This window comes from Acanthochromis polyacanthus, chromosome 2 (genome assembly GCF_021347895.1).
Source record: "Acanthochromis polyacanthus isolate Apoly-LR-REF ecotype Palm Island chromosome 2, KAUST_Apoly_ChrSc, whole genome shotgun sequence".
Taxonomy (NCBI): Eukaryota; Metazoa; Chordata; class Actinopteri; family Pomacentridae; genus Acanthochromis; species Acanthochromis polyacanthus.
Window position 1 is genome coordinate 15,427,966 of NC_067114.1, and position 19,292 is coordinate 15,447,257.

The 19,292-nt window shown below is 38.4% G+C and overlaps 1 protein-coding gene across 1 annotated transcript in view; it reads right to left on the reverse strand.

Moving 5' to 3' along the window:
• The window catches only part of LOC110949783 (CUB and sushi domain-containing protein 1), a 329,068-nt gene that overhangs the window by 48,292 nt on the left and 261,484 nt on the right, over nt 1–19,292 (reverse strand). Inside the window, 11 exon segments of the mRNA XM_051944856.1 lie at nt 1,831–2,004; nt 3,767–3,964; nt 4,531–4,716; nt 4,837–5,025; nt 8,441–8,587; nt 10,177–10,248; nt 10,565–10,681; nt 12,518–12,607; nt 12,610–12,630; nt 16,635–16,715; nt 17,386–17,531. Coding sequence (XP_051800816.1) covers nt 1,831–2,004; nt 3,767–3,964; nt 4,531–4,716; nt 4,837–5,025; nt 8,441–8,587; nt 10,177–10,248; nt 10,565–10,681; nt 12,518–12,607; nt 12,610–12,630; nt 16,635–16,715; nt 17,386–17,531 — 1,421 coding nt within the window.

Consider the following 19,292-nt stretch of genomic DNA (forward strand, 5'->3'; position numbering starts at 1 on the left):
ACATGCTGGACCTAAGGTTACGAAATGGAGGACCGCAGTCCAAGGCTGAACCCAGACTTCATTCGATACAAACTGGGTCCTTAAATTCGACGGTACGCTTCTGTTTTAACCAGCGCAGCTTTTCTATCGTTTCCGACAGGAGTGCCCAACCAGTCTGCGGTCTAAACGGTCATCTAAACTAGCTGTTGGTGAATTAAAAAAGGGACAGATTCAGCTAATGCACAGCTACTACGGAACTACTGATTACTAAAATAATCGATAGCTGCAGCCCTAATATACATTAAATAGAAGTTACACAATTATTGTTAATTGAATCCTTTACAAAATAATGGGGAATTAATGCACATTTATTTAACTAACTATGAATATACAGTTCCATAGCATAAGAGTATGCATCACTGGATTTTAACCCTTTAAGCTGCAGTCAATTCCAGCCGTTTTCAGTACAAAAAATTGCTAATATTCTATTTTTAAATTAAAAAAATGACGAAAAATACAGAGAATATTGGACGCACATCGCGAGGTGCATTTCCTTGAAAACGACCGATTCGTGGATTTTATACAGACTTCAGGACATGTTTTGGACAAAATAGTTTACTGGCTTGTGTCATCTGGATGTAAAAGGTTGGATTATGGCCGTTTTTTGTGGAATCTTTTTTTCTGTGTGTAATAATGAACCCGGAAATGTGAGTCGCGCTGTGTGCGTTGAAGCCGTGTATAGAGAACGGATGGATGAATATTCGTTTTTGTCGGACAAATGTGTTTTTCTCACCCGCTGTGGTAATCACATCTGAAAGTGGTTTATACCGGCGGATTCATGAGAATCTAAGCTTTCCATCGGCGTATAGTGTTTGTATAATCGCGTTTGCAGTCGTCGGGCATTCTTGAAATTCCTATGCAAATTAGTAGGTGTACCGCCAGCGGTACACCTACTACGCACTGAAGCATAAAGGGTTAATTACAATGTCCCTGTATGTCTTCACAGAGGTTCATCACAGTCACAAAAGACTGATCATTTCAGGTTCGTGCACTTGTGACAAGATTTGATCACCTGTAATGAATCCTATGAATCCTCACCCTGCACATAAACAGTCTTTGTGAACAACAGCAGTACACGCAGCTGCCTTTCAACCACATAAAACCCACAGTTCAAGGCAAACCATGCCCGTGTTAGGCTCTCAGAAGACTAAAGCGAAGGTGTACGTGCTGTAATTTACACATTCACATGAAATGTGCATCCTGCGTGAGGCTTCTTTATTTATTCATGTGACTCCAAGGCTGAGCTACTGTAGAAGAAAGTACATGCATTAATGAAGCCAAAGCATAACATTTATACACTCGCATTTCCATTGAAAATTAAGCCTTTACAAAAAGTCCTTGACACAAATGCTACGCACAGCTTAGTCCAGTCGGTAGTTGTGCAGAAAACAGAGATGGCGCTCACTCCACCTGCCTTAGTTCCCAACAGCCTTTAAATTTCAATTGCTGTGTGACATGTTCAGAGTCATGAGTGCTGTGCTACATAGAGTGAAAAATACAGCCCACCTCCCTGTTGATAGTGGGAACTAATCAGATTGGATTGCAAAAGTAAATGGAAATAATGATGCAAGAGCTTATTAATGTGTGATAGAATGAGAAGAAGCCTTTGATTTTACCCTGGCATCTTACTACATTTCATTCCCAATAAATGTGTCCTGTCTTCTATTTTTCATATGCACATCATTCAACCTGATGAATGTACTTTAATTAGTGAAAACATTCTTGACCTTTATGTCAAAGTGATCCATCACAGACCACATCACAATGTATATCACACTGAATGCACCTTACCTAGACACCTGGTCTCCGCACCGCTCCACAGCCCATTAGCACCGCACTCCCTGACATGTGACCCCACCAGAGTGTAGCCATGGTTACACATAAAGATTGCAGTTGCTCCGAATGTCGTCAGTGTCCCCAGTTTGGTGCCGAAGGGTGGAGAAGGAAGTTCCCCGCAGGAGATGACTGCATAATAAAATAAATATGCTGTTAGAGAAAAACACTGGAAATGTGAAATTACATAACATTGTAGGGCAACTGGTGATATTACATTTCTTTGTTTTAAAAAATCTAGATATAAAGTGGGTTATGTTGCCAAGTCTTCATAATGTCGGGTAAGATGAATAAAACCCTGCAGAACTGTCATACTGAGTTTAAACACTGTAAATGCAGTTTTCCAATACAATACCTGGCTAAATTAGATTCCTGTCAGAAGATTTAGGATCATTTTCCCTAATATCCTTGGGGACACAGTTTTCAAATCACTGGCCAACTTGAAGAATAGACACTTCTGTTACACTGCCAAATCCCTCACAGCTGCTGCAGTGTTAGGTAGGTCAGCTCAGATACTGGACCAGAAAACAAACTGAAAATGCACCTAAATAAAGTTTCATAATCACATGCTTCATGTAAAATAGATTTCAATTTTTAATCACTTTTTTTAAACTTCCAGTACACACATTTCACATTGTCATGTCATATATTATGCAACAATAAGAAATTCTGGAGCCTATTGGAAAGTTTTCAAAGCCATAATGTTCCCTCTTAGCTTCTCTTTATGAAATAAGCAGCAAAGGCACATTGCAGAAACCCACTTCTTGAAAAGACAGTCTTTTACTCCTGGCGACATATACCACATATTTAGGAAGCTGCATTCTGTCTAAAACAGTTATCACAGTCCCAAGACAATGTGCAGTGGTTAACGTCCTAAGGCGTTTGGAAATACATATACCCCTGGTAACTTATTAAAAAAAAGTAGTGAGGGAAATGGATCCGCACTCATACACTTACATAGTCACACAGAAACCAGCTCCCTCACAAACTGTCCCTTTCCGACTATTAAAAACAGAAGACAAGTAGCAGCCAGGATTATGTACTCCCAGGTTTCAGTCAATCAAACCTTATTTGTATAGCACTTTTCATACAATAAGATTGCACCACAAAGTGCTTTACAACATTAAAAACACAGAAAACCTTTCTCTCCCACCCTGGGTATGTACACACAACTGCACGTACACACTGACACATATACTCTCACCACGGTTTCTACTTAAACCAAGTGAAGAGTAAAGGCTTTTTTTTTGGCACAAAAGAAGCTAACTCTATTATAAGAACATCTTTTTCTAACTTCCTGCTGTCTTGCTTGTTCTAAGGTGGGTGTGCTGTTTTCATTACAAATTCTGGACAGGCTGTGATGGCAACAGTGATGAAGTTTTATTCTCTAATAGTCTTTTCATGTGCATATGTTACCTGCTCACGTTGGCGTGTCACTGTGTGAACATCTGCTTGCATGTATTAGAGTTCTTCTTTTATCTCTTGGTTCATATGGCTTCTCCTCCCACCCACGATATTTATTTATTAATGTGACTGACAATTTCAGAAATTAAAACATGATTTGTGTAGTACAGAGCTGAAAGAAGTTTAAGGAACTTCATGTATGTGTATATATTTGGGTTTGTGTGCTGCACATAGACACTCCATACCAACTCAGTTTAAAAGGAATCTCTCAAAATAAAATCCTAGATATAGCTCTATGTGTGTCGGCGTCATCTCAAATCCTGAGGGAGATCAGCAAGCACACAAAACATGCAATTATAGTGGACTTTTATCATCTTGTTCAGAGGTGACAGGGTCAGAAACTTCAGAGCAAAATAAATCTGACAGCAGCAGCTGCTATTCTTTTACCCCCAAGAGTCATAATGGTGACCATGTGTGCACTGATACGTACTCTTGCAAGTAGCAGGATCATCTGATCCCTCCCACGTCCCGTTGGCAAGACAGCGAAGAGTCCGATGGCCCACACCCAGGTAGTAGCCTGTTGAGCATTCTAGCATCACCATAGAACCAAACTCTCCCAGCCTACCAGAGAGCAGGCGGTAGGTCATGTGATCTAACAAGGTGCCCTCAACGCTGGGGCAGTGAATCGCTGGAGGAGGGGAAAGAAAAATCAAGTTTAAATCAAATCTAACAGAACTTAGTCACACATTTACCTCTATAACCTATGACTTATAAATGATAGATTATAAAAAAATCTCTAATCTTTAAAAAAGGTAATGTGATTAAAATGCAAATTATTGAGACTAAGTTTCACCATATGAGGATATAATTATTCATATTTGCTGAATATTCTGAGTGCTACACCTAAAAAAACAATCAGATTTTTATTATTATTTTCTATTTATTGTCATATTTGCACATTTCCACCATGGTGTAGAGAAACATACAGAAATAAAATAAATAAATTTATATTATTTCTGATGCTTGCATCGTTAAAGGTATTCCACATACCATAAATTTATTACTAGTTGTTAAACTATCTAATTATTAATACCCCCACTTCCAAGTCTTTTTCTTCAATTACAATTATATTTCGATTTATATGTATTTGTCACACTCGTTGGGAGCTAGACGCTGGTTCTGGCAACTCCCACTTTCTACAGTCTATGAACTCCTACTCTTTATCATCCTCTAATCCTAGTTTCAAACACTTACGCAGACATCTGGGGACTGAGGCAGCGTTACTCCAGCTGCCATCCTCCAAACACACAGCTGTCATTGGAGCACCAGGGTCAAGGTGGTAACCATGGTTACACTGGTAGGTGACCTGGCTGCCAACGGTGTACTGGTAAGCATGGAAACTGCCGTTGCCCGGCGCCTGAGGTATTCCACATGAGACAGCTGCCACATCACAAAGAGAAAACCGTTGTGGAGGGAAATCCTCTGAAACCACAAGCCTTTAATCCTTGTCAACTTTTTTCATCAGGGCTTAGATGATGAAGAACGTGTTTAAAATTTTACCTTGACAAAAAGGCGGTGGTGTGTCCCACTGGAAAAGCCCGTTGGAGTCGAGCCGGCAGGTGGCATTGCTTGAGCCTACCAGGCGGTAACCACGGTTACAAAAGAACTGCAGTCTGCTACCTGGACGGAGTTTGGTCCTGTTGACCACACCTCCATTCAAGGGAGGATCATTAATGCTACAATAGGCAGCTGGAGACACAGAGAAAAGAAGAGAGACAGAGAAAGAAAAACTGAATTAAAAAAGTTTTTCTGGTCAGAATAAACTCAACCAATTAATGCTAAAAACTATTTAATTTCTACACTGAGGAATAATTAGCAGGAGACAGCATATTAAGTTTTTTTCAGGTGAAAAAAATGGGTCTGAAAACATCACAGCATTAATGCCAACGTTACCAGGCATTTAAATAAAATGCATAGAAAATGCCATCTATGTCCCTTCTGGCCTTTTCAAAGTCAGTAAGTGTAATCAACAAAACTGTGAAGAAGTTCCAAACACCAACAGAATACCCTAAAACTAGCAGACTCCAAAGTAATTACTCTGCAACCTTTCCAAGCAATGCAATGTTTTGTCTTCTTGGAACAGAGTATAAAGGCATAACTGCTAGAGCATGGAGAGCAATTTAAACATCCGGCAGAACACACCACTATGGGCCACTTGGCTCTCCCTTGCTTGTCCGATGTGTTCATTGCTTCACCTGATCTTGGCTCTTCTCCCTTTTGGCTTCACACTGGTGGAATGACTTTCCCACTCCAGGCAGGACAACAGAGGGACTCTGCAATTTCCATTTTCATGGGCAAACCTTGTTTTCCAAGAAGTATCTTATATTTCCCAAAGTCAAATGGCGTCTCTTGCTGCTCTAAAATCAATGTGTTCTATCTGAACTATTATTTTATATCTCATCATAGCCAGGGCCCAGTGCTTCAGTTCCTTACTACTGAATGTTTATAACTTTAAAAGGGGACATGGACTCTTTCAGGATGAGATTTTATCAGGACCTCCATACCAGTTGTTGTTAAATAGTCAATTGCACAGGAAGTTTTATTGAGATTGTGGTATGGCTGAAATTACTTCCCTTCCATGCAAGAAACAGTAAAATATGAATTCCTACAAGAATTCAAATTACCCAAACATGCTGGGCACTTCACACCTATACCTGACAGTGTTATGATGGAACGGCAGTTAGATGCAGAGCTTTATTAATCCCGGTGGGAAATAGTGGAAGGGAGAAGCTGTTAAACAATATATTGAGAAAGTTTGAATTGCGCATAAGTAGACAGGATAATCAAGATAGGATGGGAAGGTTTGTGCCCTTGTCCTTCAACTGTGGGATTAGTGACAATGCAGGGAAAAAGAGTGACACACACTGTATTGGGACATCCAGCAGTATGTTGCCACTAGCTGATGAAACCAGAAAATAATGATGCAACAACAACAATACTAACAACATTAAAAAAGAAATAAATGCAGTGATGGTCTGCTTTAGTTGCTTTTAGTTAAACTGTAAATTATTTTCACCATCAAACATACAAAGTGTCAGTTCTGATTTTACCAGACAATCTAATCATCAGTAAACATAGAAGAGTTGGGTGAGTATTTCTATCAAAGAAGTATCCATGTTGAATTATGCATAGCCCCTCTGGTGGGTATTAAGGCTTCACTATTGTAAACATACAAAGCCCTATGACAGGTGACACCATTCTCAATAAGCATAACGTATCTCAAAGCTGCTGTTGAATCCTATTTTCATCTCAGGATTGAATAGATCCTACTGCATCTTCTGTGGTTCCAAACCGGTATATGCCTCTGCTTTGACTACACTTATCAACTTTGACCCAAGCGGTTTAATAGGCAGCTTCATCTGAATGCCACAGGCCCCTCAGACAATCAGCTGTCATCTCTGCTTACTCTGTCCACATCCTTAACTCTGACTAATAGCTGCTCTCCATATCAGAAAACCTGTTCACGCCATTCTCTTGAAGCAGACCAAGTATAGAGGAGACACTCAGCAGCTTGACCCTAGAGCATATCTACAGGTATGATGCATCTGCTCGGGTAAAACTACAATGTCTGGCTCCGCTATTATATTGGCTGCATTAGTTTCATCTGATTGCTATGGCGTGCTCAATTGTCCGCCGCCATTAGTGTGTTAAGTATTGTAGCTACTATATTTTCATTTATCTTACAAGCAATCAGCTATGTTCCATGACCCATATATAATCTGCTATAACACGCATACTTGCATTAATGAAAAGCCGTATTGAATATCCGCTTTCACATTTCTTTACATTAGTCTCTTTAGCCATCTGTGACAGCGACCAATGACGTCTCCCTCACACATTAGCTACATTGTACGTTTGTCATTGCTTCCATTTGTTATAGTTTTAGCCAGCTAATTCAACACCTTAAGTGTTTATGTGAACAGTATAATAGATTTGCACTCACAGTTGTTGAGATAAATACTATTTATACTGCTTCCATTGTTGATATTTTTGCTAAAACTTACTAACTCCCGTACATATTTACAGCCTGACCAAAATGAATCACTGTGAAGCTATGTGATGGAGTCATGAGGCTACACAGTGTTCAGGAAGGTCGGTGATAAATAAATGCTGTACAGTTAAGAACAACGACATCAAGGTTATTTTATAGCTTATCGAGCACTGAGAAGGGTAAAGAAAAGCAAGAAAAAACAGGCAGAGATCACATGTACAGACGCATTTGTACTTTCCCGCTAATCATAACAGCCTGCTGAAGGAGAAATCATAATCAACTGATCACCACACACATATATTATATATACTGTAATATGGTTTGTTTCAATATAAAACACAGCAGAGCATTAATAATGTATAGTAAGTGAAAAATCTCAGCTGTATGTTTCTGTTCTCCTGTATAGCTGCTGTCGTCAGGGCAATATAACACCATGGAGAGAAGACAATACTATTACTTGAGGCCATTGTGCTGATATAAAAATATATCACACATTCTCTTCACTATATAGAGCCAGGAGGCTGACCTTGTGGCAACTCCTTTCAGTCCCAAACGGGAGTTCAGTGTGCGCTGCAAATTAGTATTGTCTTGTGGACTGAGATTGGTGGCCATCTTCAATGAATTCTTAACAAGTTAAAAGCGCAGGGATTTAAGGGGGCAGCTTGAGAAGCTCACAATCTTAAATCTAACAAAGCTTAACAGAACGCCACAGTGGTTGCGCATGAAAGCTAATTCACTCATTGACGGCCAATGAACAAACTGAAGATACTAATTCCATTTGCTCTGGAGCAGTCTGATGCATTTGAAGAAACATTATCTAAATGATCATTGCTGAGCCACCTACACTGTTATCGGCATTAGGGAAGGTTATTCATGCTGGTAGAAACAAATGAGTTGAGCCAAAAGTAGTCATTTGGGGAAAAAAAGGAACATTGCTAAATAGCAATGGCATAGAATGGAATTTCTTTTTAATCAAATCATGAAAATCTACACCCTATCAAAGCTTTTACATGCTGCAGATACATAGATATGTTTAAAAAAAAGGGGATATTCACCTCATTCAAGATGACAAAATGGATAACAGAAAAAAGACAAGACAGATATTGGATATACCTGAGTATCGTATCTTGAATCCTCTCTTGTTGGTGGCATGGTCAGTGGACCAGCGCAGGTAGAGCTGGTTTGTTTTCGATGTGAAATTCAGCTGAGATGAGTGGTTACCACTTAGAGCAACAAGCAAAGGGCTTTGTCCTGAGGATCCTGGTGGAATAAATGGATGAGAGTTCAGAGCTGCTGTGTATACATAACTATGTATGGCATATTGTTTTATTTTCTCATGGATATGCACTAATGTACAATATGCTATTTGTGTGTAATTTTTTGTGTCCTGTGTCCATAGGGGGTAACCTTTGCCATACCATGATGAAATCAGACAAAAATTACTCTGTACATTTTGCAAGTGAGTCCTTGCAATCTTCCAGATGAATATTATCCTAATGTGAAGCAGAGATGAACAATATGCTGCAGTCAGAATGTGTTTTATTGTCTCTGAGATATGAGCACATGAGGGTGACAGTATCATTAAGTTGCTAAGTACCTAGAAATTACTTGCTCTCTATGCATTCTGAATGGAGCACATTGTTCAGCCTCATCTCCACCTGTGCTAATGTATATTGTTTGAACCGTGTAGTTGAATCGAAATAAGTTAGGCCTTGTTTAGGAAGAAACATCAGTCATCTATAAACTTTTCAAAATATTGTTTGTAAAACTAGCAAAGTATAATGTATTTAAAAGTTTTCTCCGAATAGCCTACATAAGCATTTATCCACATCTACAGAATCTCTTTACTTTGTGCAATGCTATAATAAATCACAAAAAATAAAACAAAACAAAAAACCTCACAGCCGCCTACTCAACAATGATGCCACTGCTGTTTGCAACATCAAAGGCAGCGAAACTGAGTTTAGGACCAGGCAAGACAAATACAAATAGACAGAACAGAGCTGGATACACATATTAGTTGTATATATGTTCACCCTGGGGCTGAACAGTGTCTCGGTGGTTAGCACTGTCGCCTTTCAGCTAGAAGATCCCAGGTTCGTGTCCCGTTGTGAGCCTGGGTTCTTTCTGCATGGAGCTTGCATGTTCTTCCTGTGCATGCAGTGTTTTCTCTGGTTTCTCTGGCTTCCTCCCAAAAGACTGATATTGTCTTAAACTGACAATTCTAAATTGTCTGTAAGTGAAAGTGAGTATGCTTGTTTGTCTCTCTGTGTAATAGACTGGTGACCTGTCCAGGGTGTCACCCTAAGTCAGCTAGGATAGGCTCCAGTCCCCTGTGACACTAATGAGGATTAAGTGGTGTATAGATAACGGATGGATGGATGGATGCTCACCCTGCATGCGAATTCCAATACAAACAACATATTTCACATGCTGGTAAGATCTATTCTGAGTTTCATTGGCTCGTTATGATGTTTGGAGTTTAGCTGTATCCAAATTAGTCTTTGATTTAAAGAAACTGACATTTGGATTTTTGCAAAAACACTGACAGTAGTCACTGAGCGCATTTACCCAACACAGTTGTATAAAGTTCTCTAAAGTTTTTAATATACAAAGTAAATAAAAATGAATTAATAAAGACAGTAAATTACACACACAATTTATTCTGTGTACTTTCAAATATATTGTCACACAATCTACTTAGAAGTCCTTGGGAGTAAATCCCCAACACCACAAAAGAGAATTAAGTGCTGTGCATCTTATTAATTGTCGCTGCTTTGCATAAACAAACATTAATTCCAACTGTGTGTGTGTCTGTGTAGGTATACCAACAGGAAAGCATTGTTTACCGTCAAAAATCTCCAGTTCATCAAATTGCTTCTCACTGTGGAACATCTCAACATAGATATTGATGGTGTAACCTAGAAAACAAGAAAAATATACTCAAAGCCTCATACAAATATACTTTCATATGCAATAATCAGTGGTATCCACACAAACGCAAGCACCAGTGCAGGGACAGATGTACAAACATTTACACTGAAAGAGCAAACGTACATACATATGCACCTCTGTTCATTCTAGACAAACTCTATGGCATATAGTCTCTCACACACTTACACTAAGCAAATCTAAATCTACATACATAATGACTTTACTGCATCACATACAATCTGTCATTCAACACACATAATCAGTCCTCTACACGCTGCACACACCCCTCGACACACACTGTACCTGGAAGCATACGCAGCAGCCAGGAGCACGTCTGGCTGTTTGGATAGTTGTTAGGAAATCCAGGGCTCAGTATCACTCCTGATGACGAAAACCGCTCCTCGTTGGCTGGGCACTGGGCTGGAGAGGTAACAGACAAAAGCTCAAAAACATCAAAATAGTGGCAACTTCTCAAAAGGTTTTATTTTCCAGCTTTTAGTTTGCCTGCCCACTTCCCATATCGGTTGACCTATCTCTCTCTTTTTTTAACTAGTCCCACATAGGCGGACCATTCTGCAGCAAAGAATGGTGTTATTATTTTCCAAAACAACAGTTTTGACTCATAACTGACTTGCCTTGACAACTGTTTCATGTGTTCTTTCAATGTGCAGAGATAATGTGTGAATTCAGACAGAAAGGGAGGAAAATGAAGGCCGCATTCCATTAAACGTGCCCACATATGAGCCTTGAATGCAAGGAGGATACCAGGCTCTTTTAGTGATAACTGACTGAACACAAAAAGAGGTAACTGTTCTACTCAGAAGATTGCTGCCTTCTTTTTTTTAAATTTTTTTGCTTTTAATGGGAAGGAAATCCTGTTCACTCTACGTGATAGTGAAAGCTGAGCGTATTTTTAACACTCAGCTGCAATAGGGAAAAGAGTCATATTCTTGAAAGAGAAACTGAAATCAATATTTATTTGTTTCATTGAAATACCAACAGCACTTTCCAAACCTGGAAAATACAGCAGTCTTCTTTCCTGTGGACTCCTTAGTCATAATATCAAACAAGTCACGAGTTTACTACTGAATAGACTGGCTCAACATGTGTTTATTTTCCTAGAGTATTATTATTATTAAAAGGTTCATGCAAAGATTAGCAATGATTGACTGCATTGGTACCAACTGGACCAAACAATGTCTACCTTCCCATGGGTTAATTTAGCTTTAAAAGGTTAAAATCTGAATCAGTTTGGCACAATATTCCTGGCTCAAAAGTGTCTTGTCTGTGTTTCAGTTAAGGATTTTCTATATTCCCTCTCATGACAACACACACTGAAAATGAGTCTGAGCTGGTTGTACACAGCTGGGTTTTATGTGTAGATGGAAAGTACAATAATCACATAACAATAGCACAGCTTCTCTTGTGGAAGCTGTATTTGGTGCAGCAATATATCTGTTCTGGTACAGATCACCCTTTGGTTCTTAAAATATTCAGTTCTTGTAAGAATAGCAGTAGTAGCGGTATGAATTTTATTTTCAAAATCAATTATGAAGTTTTAGTTTAGGAACATATGGCACCAATGAGAACCCAGACACAAGGAAGATGATGGATTAAAAGAGACCTCGAACCATTTTACACATTAATGTCAGCTTAGTATTCACAGTGAGTGCCACTCAGCCAGTGGGAACAGTCCTATGATAGATCCTGTAGCTGTGGAGAGAAATGTGTCAACAAAATTGGAGGCCTGGAAATATGTGGGTGTATATCAGGAAGGGATGATCTCACAAAAAGATAGCTCATATTGAAAGTCTGGGATTCGTTGAATTTTGGAGCTTGCTATGAAATATATGTCAGGATGTGTCAACCTCATCTCAGTTCCCCAACTTTAGGGATGTGCATAGTACATTCTTGAAATCATTTTTTTTTAACACTAAGACGATTTGACAGGTGTTGAACATGTGAGCAAACTAAAGTATACTAATGTTAATATTTATTATGACACATACGCGTTCTGACAGCATCTAGTAACTTCGTGAAAGATGGTACATTGTAGAACGCCTTTTGTACAGGCCAGTTTGTGAGAAAGGCTTCAACTTGTTCTGTACGTTTAAGAATCTTGAGTAAAATTTTGGTAAGCTTAATTGTGGGGATAAATTTATCCAGGCATATTTTGTGTGTTTGTTTAACACACTTTCTGGAATTTTGGGTATTCAGTTTTTTTGTGTATTATTGAGGAATTGAGCGGTGCCTTACCTTGACATGTTGGTGGTGGGGCTTCAAAGAGCAAATGAGAATTGAGTTTGCACATGAGCTCTGCCTTTCCGACCAGCGTGTATCCAGCAAGCACGATACTTTCACAATGTCACCTAACCATGGAGGAAAATAAAACTTCTGTTAAGTGACAATCATACATTAACAAGCAGGCCTGCAACAACGCAGTCTTAACGACCATGCAAACGAAAACAGTCATCTATTTTATAATAAAACAACAGTTTTAGACTTTTATTAGTTGAATACCTTGGAAATTATATACACACAGTATATCTAAAATTCATTATATAATAAATGGAACTAAAAAGGAGGTACAGAGTACATTCAGTCCAGTCCAGTTTCATATGTTCTCCTGAAACTTAGAAATGTTTGCCCCGCTGCATAAATTTCTCTGTAGATCCCTATTAGAGCAAGAGATCTTCATATTTAGTTTTGTTATTACTGCTTATTACCAAAAAGACAACCAAAAAAGCCTTTGCCTGGACTGAGTACATTAATTTTATCAAATGAAGACTCTGGATTTTGTCCCCATTCCCTCATCTGATTTTCTGGAGAGGATCTATTTACAGCAAGTACAAAGAGGAGAAAGCAGAAGCAAACAATTTCAGCAATCAATAATTCTCCAAATGTTGGTGTACTCCACAAAGACAGACTGGGAAAAAAACATCTTTTAAAGAATTTTATTTTTAAGTAAGGACCTTCCACGTCACTGCCTGCATCTCCCGCTCAGTTTTGAGAGCTGCAGATGGACAGACTTGCTATCTTAAGAGGCAGGTCTACCATCTGTCAGGGACATGTAATTCAGGCTTCAAATGTGTCCAGGAGACATACAGGGTCTCACAGCATGGGAGAAAAGTATTAAACTGTTGAACAGAACAAACGGACAGTCAGCTGTCAGCTAATGGACATTAGCGTAACATCAAAGCTCTTGCTGTCTCTGAGGTTCTTGATTCTATCAGGTTTCATGAAGGTAAAATTCACCTGGACTCAGTGTTCTGGAAGGTTTACAATTCGTACATGTAATAACCCAAATGAGCTCTCATCGGTCTTTACAGAATGCTCTTGATGATGCTTTGCTGGCTTGGTGCTCCTGTTGTGTTGTGCAAATGGAAGTAACTGGAATCAAACTATCACTTACTATTTGATCACTGTTGTGTTTCTCTTAGTCCGGTTATCAACATTGTATCTTATATCAAATTTTCAATCCCAAAAGAAAGCTGAGGAAGTCTCTCATGATCCTTGAATGAAACTAATACCCTGCAAAGGTATTTTTTTAAAGGTCAAAAACTATATATACCCTCTAAAATCAACAAATCATTCAAAAAAATCATCTAACTTTTCTGAATTCATAAAAGTTGACATTTCAAAATGTAAGTTTTTGCAACAGAAATGATTATATACTTGGCCAGGAGCGACTAGGCTCTGAATACCACTGGAAGGGTAAATTGATCTTGCTGAGGTTTATGAAATGTCTGCCTTTTTTCAAAATTATAGCTCCTGTTGATCTAAAAGGTCACCATGAGTAAGAAGCTTTGTGCAAGCCACATGATATGAGGCTGAGGAAAATGGAGAACTTGACAAGCAATCATTTCTACCAAAATAGATGTTTATGAATAGCTTGGGAGAACATAAGATTGTAGTCTGAAAGTCTGAGACCACATTAACAATCTGTTGGACATATGTAAAGTCTGAGAACAGAAAAACAAAAGATGATATGACTTGTACAATAAAGACGACATACAGTATATAAGATCCTGCACTATTTCTAAGTCTGCAAACTCATTTAAGCATATTCAGGGCAGTGATTGTGTAAACTCCACAGTAAAATAATGTCAGATTCGCTTGAGTTGTATCCAAAGCACAGTCAGGCAGACTAAAAGTGACCACACTGTCAGAAGATCAATACGTCAAGCTTTGTTCACTGAGAGATAGAAAAGCAACTTCATCACAGATACATAATTTGCTAGATATGAAAAACAAGACTCCAATCAGAAAAAAAACAAAACATCAAAATAAGGCTGTCTAGTGGTGGTAACAAATGAAACTAACATCTCAACAGGGGAAACAAGGTCACAGACAATCTAAGGTCGAAATTCATGGCAGTAACAGAAATGTGTATGTAAAAGAGGCAAACAGGAGAAAAATATAGTGTGGTGTGTCAAGCCCACAGTGTGACATGGTGGGGAGAATATTCAAATCTGGAGGTGATTAGGACACCTTTACCAAATCAACTGCACCTTGACCAGGGGGAAGTACCACTCCATTATTCAGAGAAATGTGACACCCTCTGGTTTGTACCTTAGTGGAGAAGGATTCATACCGCAGCGGGATAATGAGCAACACACCTCAAAGATCTGCAAGAAACACTTGAAAACTAAGAAAGACCAAGGAGTGCGGACTTTCATTTACTTTGTCTAACTCACTTGACCTTTATCTCGTTGAACATTTATAGGACACTTGAAGACTGAGAAAGCAAAGCAGTCCTGACATCACAAGGAGCTCTTTGGAGCACTGTCAGATCATGCTGGTATAACATGAGTTTTCAGGTTTGAACAAACCTGTACAGTCTGAGTCACTTCATGTACATGCAGTGATTAAAGCAAATTGGGGTGAGCACCAAATTCTGAATAAACACATTAAAATTCAAGCGATTTTTTCTTTTTTCCCCACTGTGTTTTATATAGCGCCAATTCACAACACGTCATCTGATCGCACTTCACATAAAAAGTTGAAGACCTTACAAATAATAAACCCAACGAGTACGAAGTTCCAGCAATCCGGATGAACAGAGATACTTTACAATATCAATTTCTCAACTTGTCACTCAATTATTAAGCTGATATTTTCACTGGTAATGAACAATTTTGCAGTAAATTCTAAATAAATGCAAAATAGAATCATCTTCACCAGTTGTCTCAAAACTTTGGACCCCACTGTACCCCTATTAAATAGAAGGAGGCTGATCCGAATCCATTTCACACAGTACAAATAGCACTTAGTTAATGAACTAGTGCTATTTATTGATCACAGATGGCAGGCGGCACAGTAATTCAGAGGAGTAATACTGATAACGAGGTTGCGTCACACACTTGTGTAGCTGAATAAAACCCAGGAGGTATGCAAATGTATTGACAACCAGCTTACCAACTAACAAGGTCTAACAGTCACTGGAAATACCATTAGGGATATTTAAGCTTTTATCTTCTCGTTTCAAGGAAGCAGCTGTTTGCCCCCATTTATGTTAATTTATGCTAAACACGTCCCAAACGTGAGTAAAGAAATGCAGCTGACACAGATAACTTATAAAACGTAAGAAAGCAAATGTGTATTTTACCTAAACTTGAGCATGCCTTTTAATTGTAAGTATTTTCAAAGGCATGCAAAGTTTAAAAAAAAAAAACAGCAACATTATGTTTAAAAAAATTGTAAATAAACCCGACTTGTGTAACTTTGCCGTCTCTTTCTATTGTATTCATTGAGAAAAGCTGCCACAGTAGTTACCATCCATCAGATTTTGGTTGCTAACTTTGACATGCTACATCAACATTTGTGAGTGATCACATTTACCAAGAATTTATATAAACACAATTTTTTGTACATAAATACTATAGAATGTTGTGAATCTATGGCTGTTTCGCTTCTTTCTGTGCATCACAGACGTACTTGTACCAACACAATGACAAGATTTTATTAACAGGTGGCTCAGTGTCTTTAATAAAGCCAAATAAAAATAACAGTGCCAGACTAGCGTTAGCCTGCTATACTTAGACTATTCATTTGCAAAGTAATGTGGCACATTAATGAAGTAATCAATCAACTGAATAATGACCTATTACAAGCCCGAACAGGCAGTTTGTCATTTTGATCTTATGATGTATCATATTCGATAAGGTTGATCATTTTTCTTAAGTTTGAACAATGCATTAAACAATATCATCAAAAAAAATCTTGCCTAAATCTTTCCTGCATGTATGCAGGTCTGTGTCAATGAAGCCATCTTGTGGGTTATTCTGTTACAGTGATGTTACATTCAATTTCTCGAAAGTAAACATTTTTTTTAATCATAACAAAGGTAATAATCATAAATCAGGACTATTACCTATCTGGAAGTCTTCATCTTCATAGATCACCTCTGCGTTCTCCACAACAGGGGGAGGAGAACACTTCTTCAGACGGTACGCTGGAGAGAGGAGCAAGAAGTCTTCCTACTACAGGACTATAAGGAACCTTATAGAAATCAACGGTCACCGAAGTGGAACTGGGTGTGCTTTGTGCAGGTTCACATGTTTTGCATAAGAAATCCAATTCAATTCTTGAATTCAAATTTAAATGTAGTATGTGCCTGGTCTTTGGGTAACACAATTTCCCTGCACATACTCTAGTCTGACAACTGAACAAAATTATGAGAAAACTGAATTTCATATATGGTGCTCAGTGTGTCAAGATGGCCTTGTAGGTGGAAAGAAACACAGCAGTTCATAGTGCTGTATGATATACATATAAAAATACACCTCAAAGTGCACACACTGCCAGTGGCTCCTTTAAAAAATGTTTCCTTTTCAAGTAACACAAATCACATGAAGCAGGTCTATTCTGAGATATGAACTTGTTTACTCTTAAAAACAGTGAATACTAAGATGTAATGGAGATTTTCATGGAATGTAGTAAAAGAAGCAAGCTGAACTCTTTCAGTAGTTTTCTCTGTTGACAGTGCTATGACCTCATCTCTTACAGCTATTTACTGGTTACACTCAGGCTATATCAGTTCCTATAGCAAGAAAAATCTATTTAAAAATGTAGACAGCATGCAGAGATACCAAGACAGTCACAACTCTGGTGCATGAAGTTACCATGGAAGTTCAGAATGAAGAAGCCTCCAGTTGAAAAGTCAGAATGAAAACGGATCAGGACCTTGGGGCTGGTACTGTAGGCCGACTCTAATGCTGTGTTGCCACTGAAGACTCCCAGCTGAGAGCTGGATGTATCTGGGCCGTCCCTAAATAGAAAGACGGACACAACAGATGAGGCTTAAGCTGGAAGCAGGAAACATTAAAACTACTGAGAGAGATGCAGAAAGAAACCAACCAAAATACAACTGAGGTTCTTATGTTTAGGGTTTGCACGCCTCCCAGAAGTAAAACACAGCGGCAGAGGAACAGAGAGGGTTCTAAGTACGGTGAAGAAGCCAACGCTAACATGAAATATTTAGTAAGTCAAATAACTAAATTGTGTTCTGATAAATGATTTTATGTTGGAGGAGTCTAATGGGTGGACTTGCATCGTCATGGAGATTCAGCTTACCTGGTCTGACTCCACTACATTAGATGGTGTCCCCTCTCTGTCTTCTGGTTCCCACTGTGTATGGTTTTGTTTAGTTAATTTCACTTCTATTTGTAGTAAAATAAATTTATTTCTAGTTACAACTTGTGTGATCTCCATTCATTTGTGTAACGCTGGGACAGGTTGTGACAAAATTGATATTAGCAACTGGTACATAATACAGACAGAGTAAGACGCATGAACTTGAACAACCCAAAGGTAACTATGAGACTTTTCTGCAGAGCAGCTACTGATTGTGTCCGCAGTGAAGTTTAACCTCCATTAGCTTGGTTTGCAGCTATTCCTTTTTATTTTCCCCTCTATTCTGTTTGAAAATTTGGCGTGTAGCTTTTTCTCACTGACCTACCAGCAAAAATTGATCTTCAACTCACCTCAGAATATATTTTATTATAAATCAGCACTTATCTCCAAAAACGCCTCTGTAGATTCCTTATAATGGAAATCTATACTAGTGATGAAAAACTTCAATAGCTACATTTAACTGTGATTGGATCATCAAAGTCAGGTTGGAAAAATAAACTGCTGACTGGAGTCAACACTGTGCCGGTACATACATTTGCTGCGGTTTCAAAGGAAGGCAGGGGTTGAGAGGCTAAACTGTTTATGAACTGTTAGATGCGGATTTACTTTTATCAACCAGGTTTAATTAGAGGGAGGAAGAAAAACCAAAAGCAGCAATTGTTAATAAAATAAAACTGATATCTGGTAAGTCCATGTGCTTGTTCATTGAAGGGGTAGCAAGAATATTTTAGTTTTTCCTTTCCTTTTTTTTTTTTTTTTACCCATTTCAAACAAGTTCATTGAACAAAGTCCACAGATTAAAGGCTTAACTTTACTCGTTAAATATTGAATGTTGTTGAAAGGTTACATTTTCTAGCATTTCTAAATGCCCAGTTTTAGGTTTTTAATGAACATGCCATTGGATTAAACAAGGGTTTTAAAATTTTAATTCATGAAGAGTGCCTGGGATCTCTAGGCTCCTCAATAATTCAAGGTCTTCTGAAGGTGTTGGAGCTCATTTAGAGAATCAAAATGTGCTATTTGGGTCATTTGATTCAAAACTGAGTTAGAATTTCTTGGCTGTATTTTTACTTACAGAAAAATACACAAACCCGACAGTGATGTTTTCCTCAGGCCCAAAAAACATATACAGTTTCATTAATTACAGTTTCTATTTGTGAGCTATAAATTTTAAAAATTCTACAACTGCACAGAGAAACTCGGACTTAGTTGGTTCGTGACCTTTCCCACAATGAGCTCCTGTGAAAGCCATTAAATGAAGTCAGTGCCATCAAGGCATAAGATGTTACCTTGTGAGCAAAAAAAAAAAAAAAAAAAAAAAGCCACTGGTGTGAATAACACACCAGCAACACTTTCTGAGACGACAAGGGCAGGAAATGTGAATTAGATCCTCTCC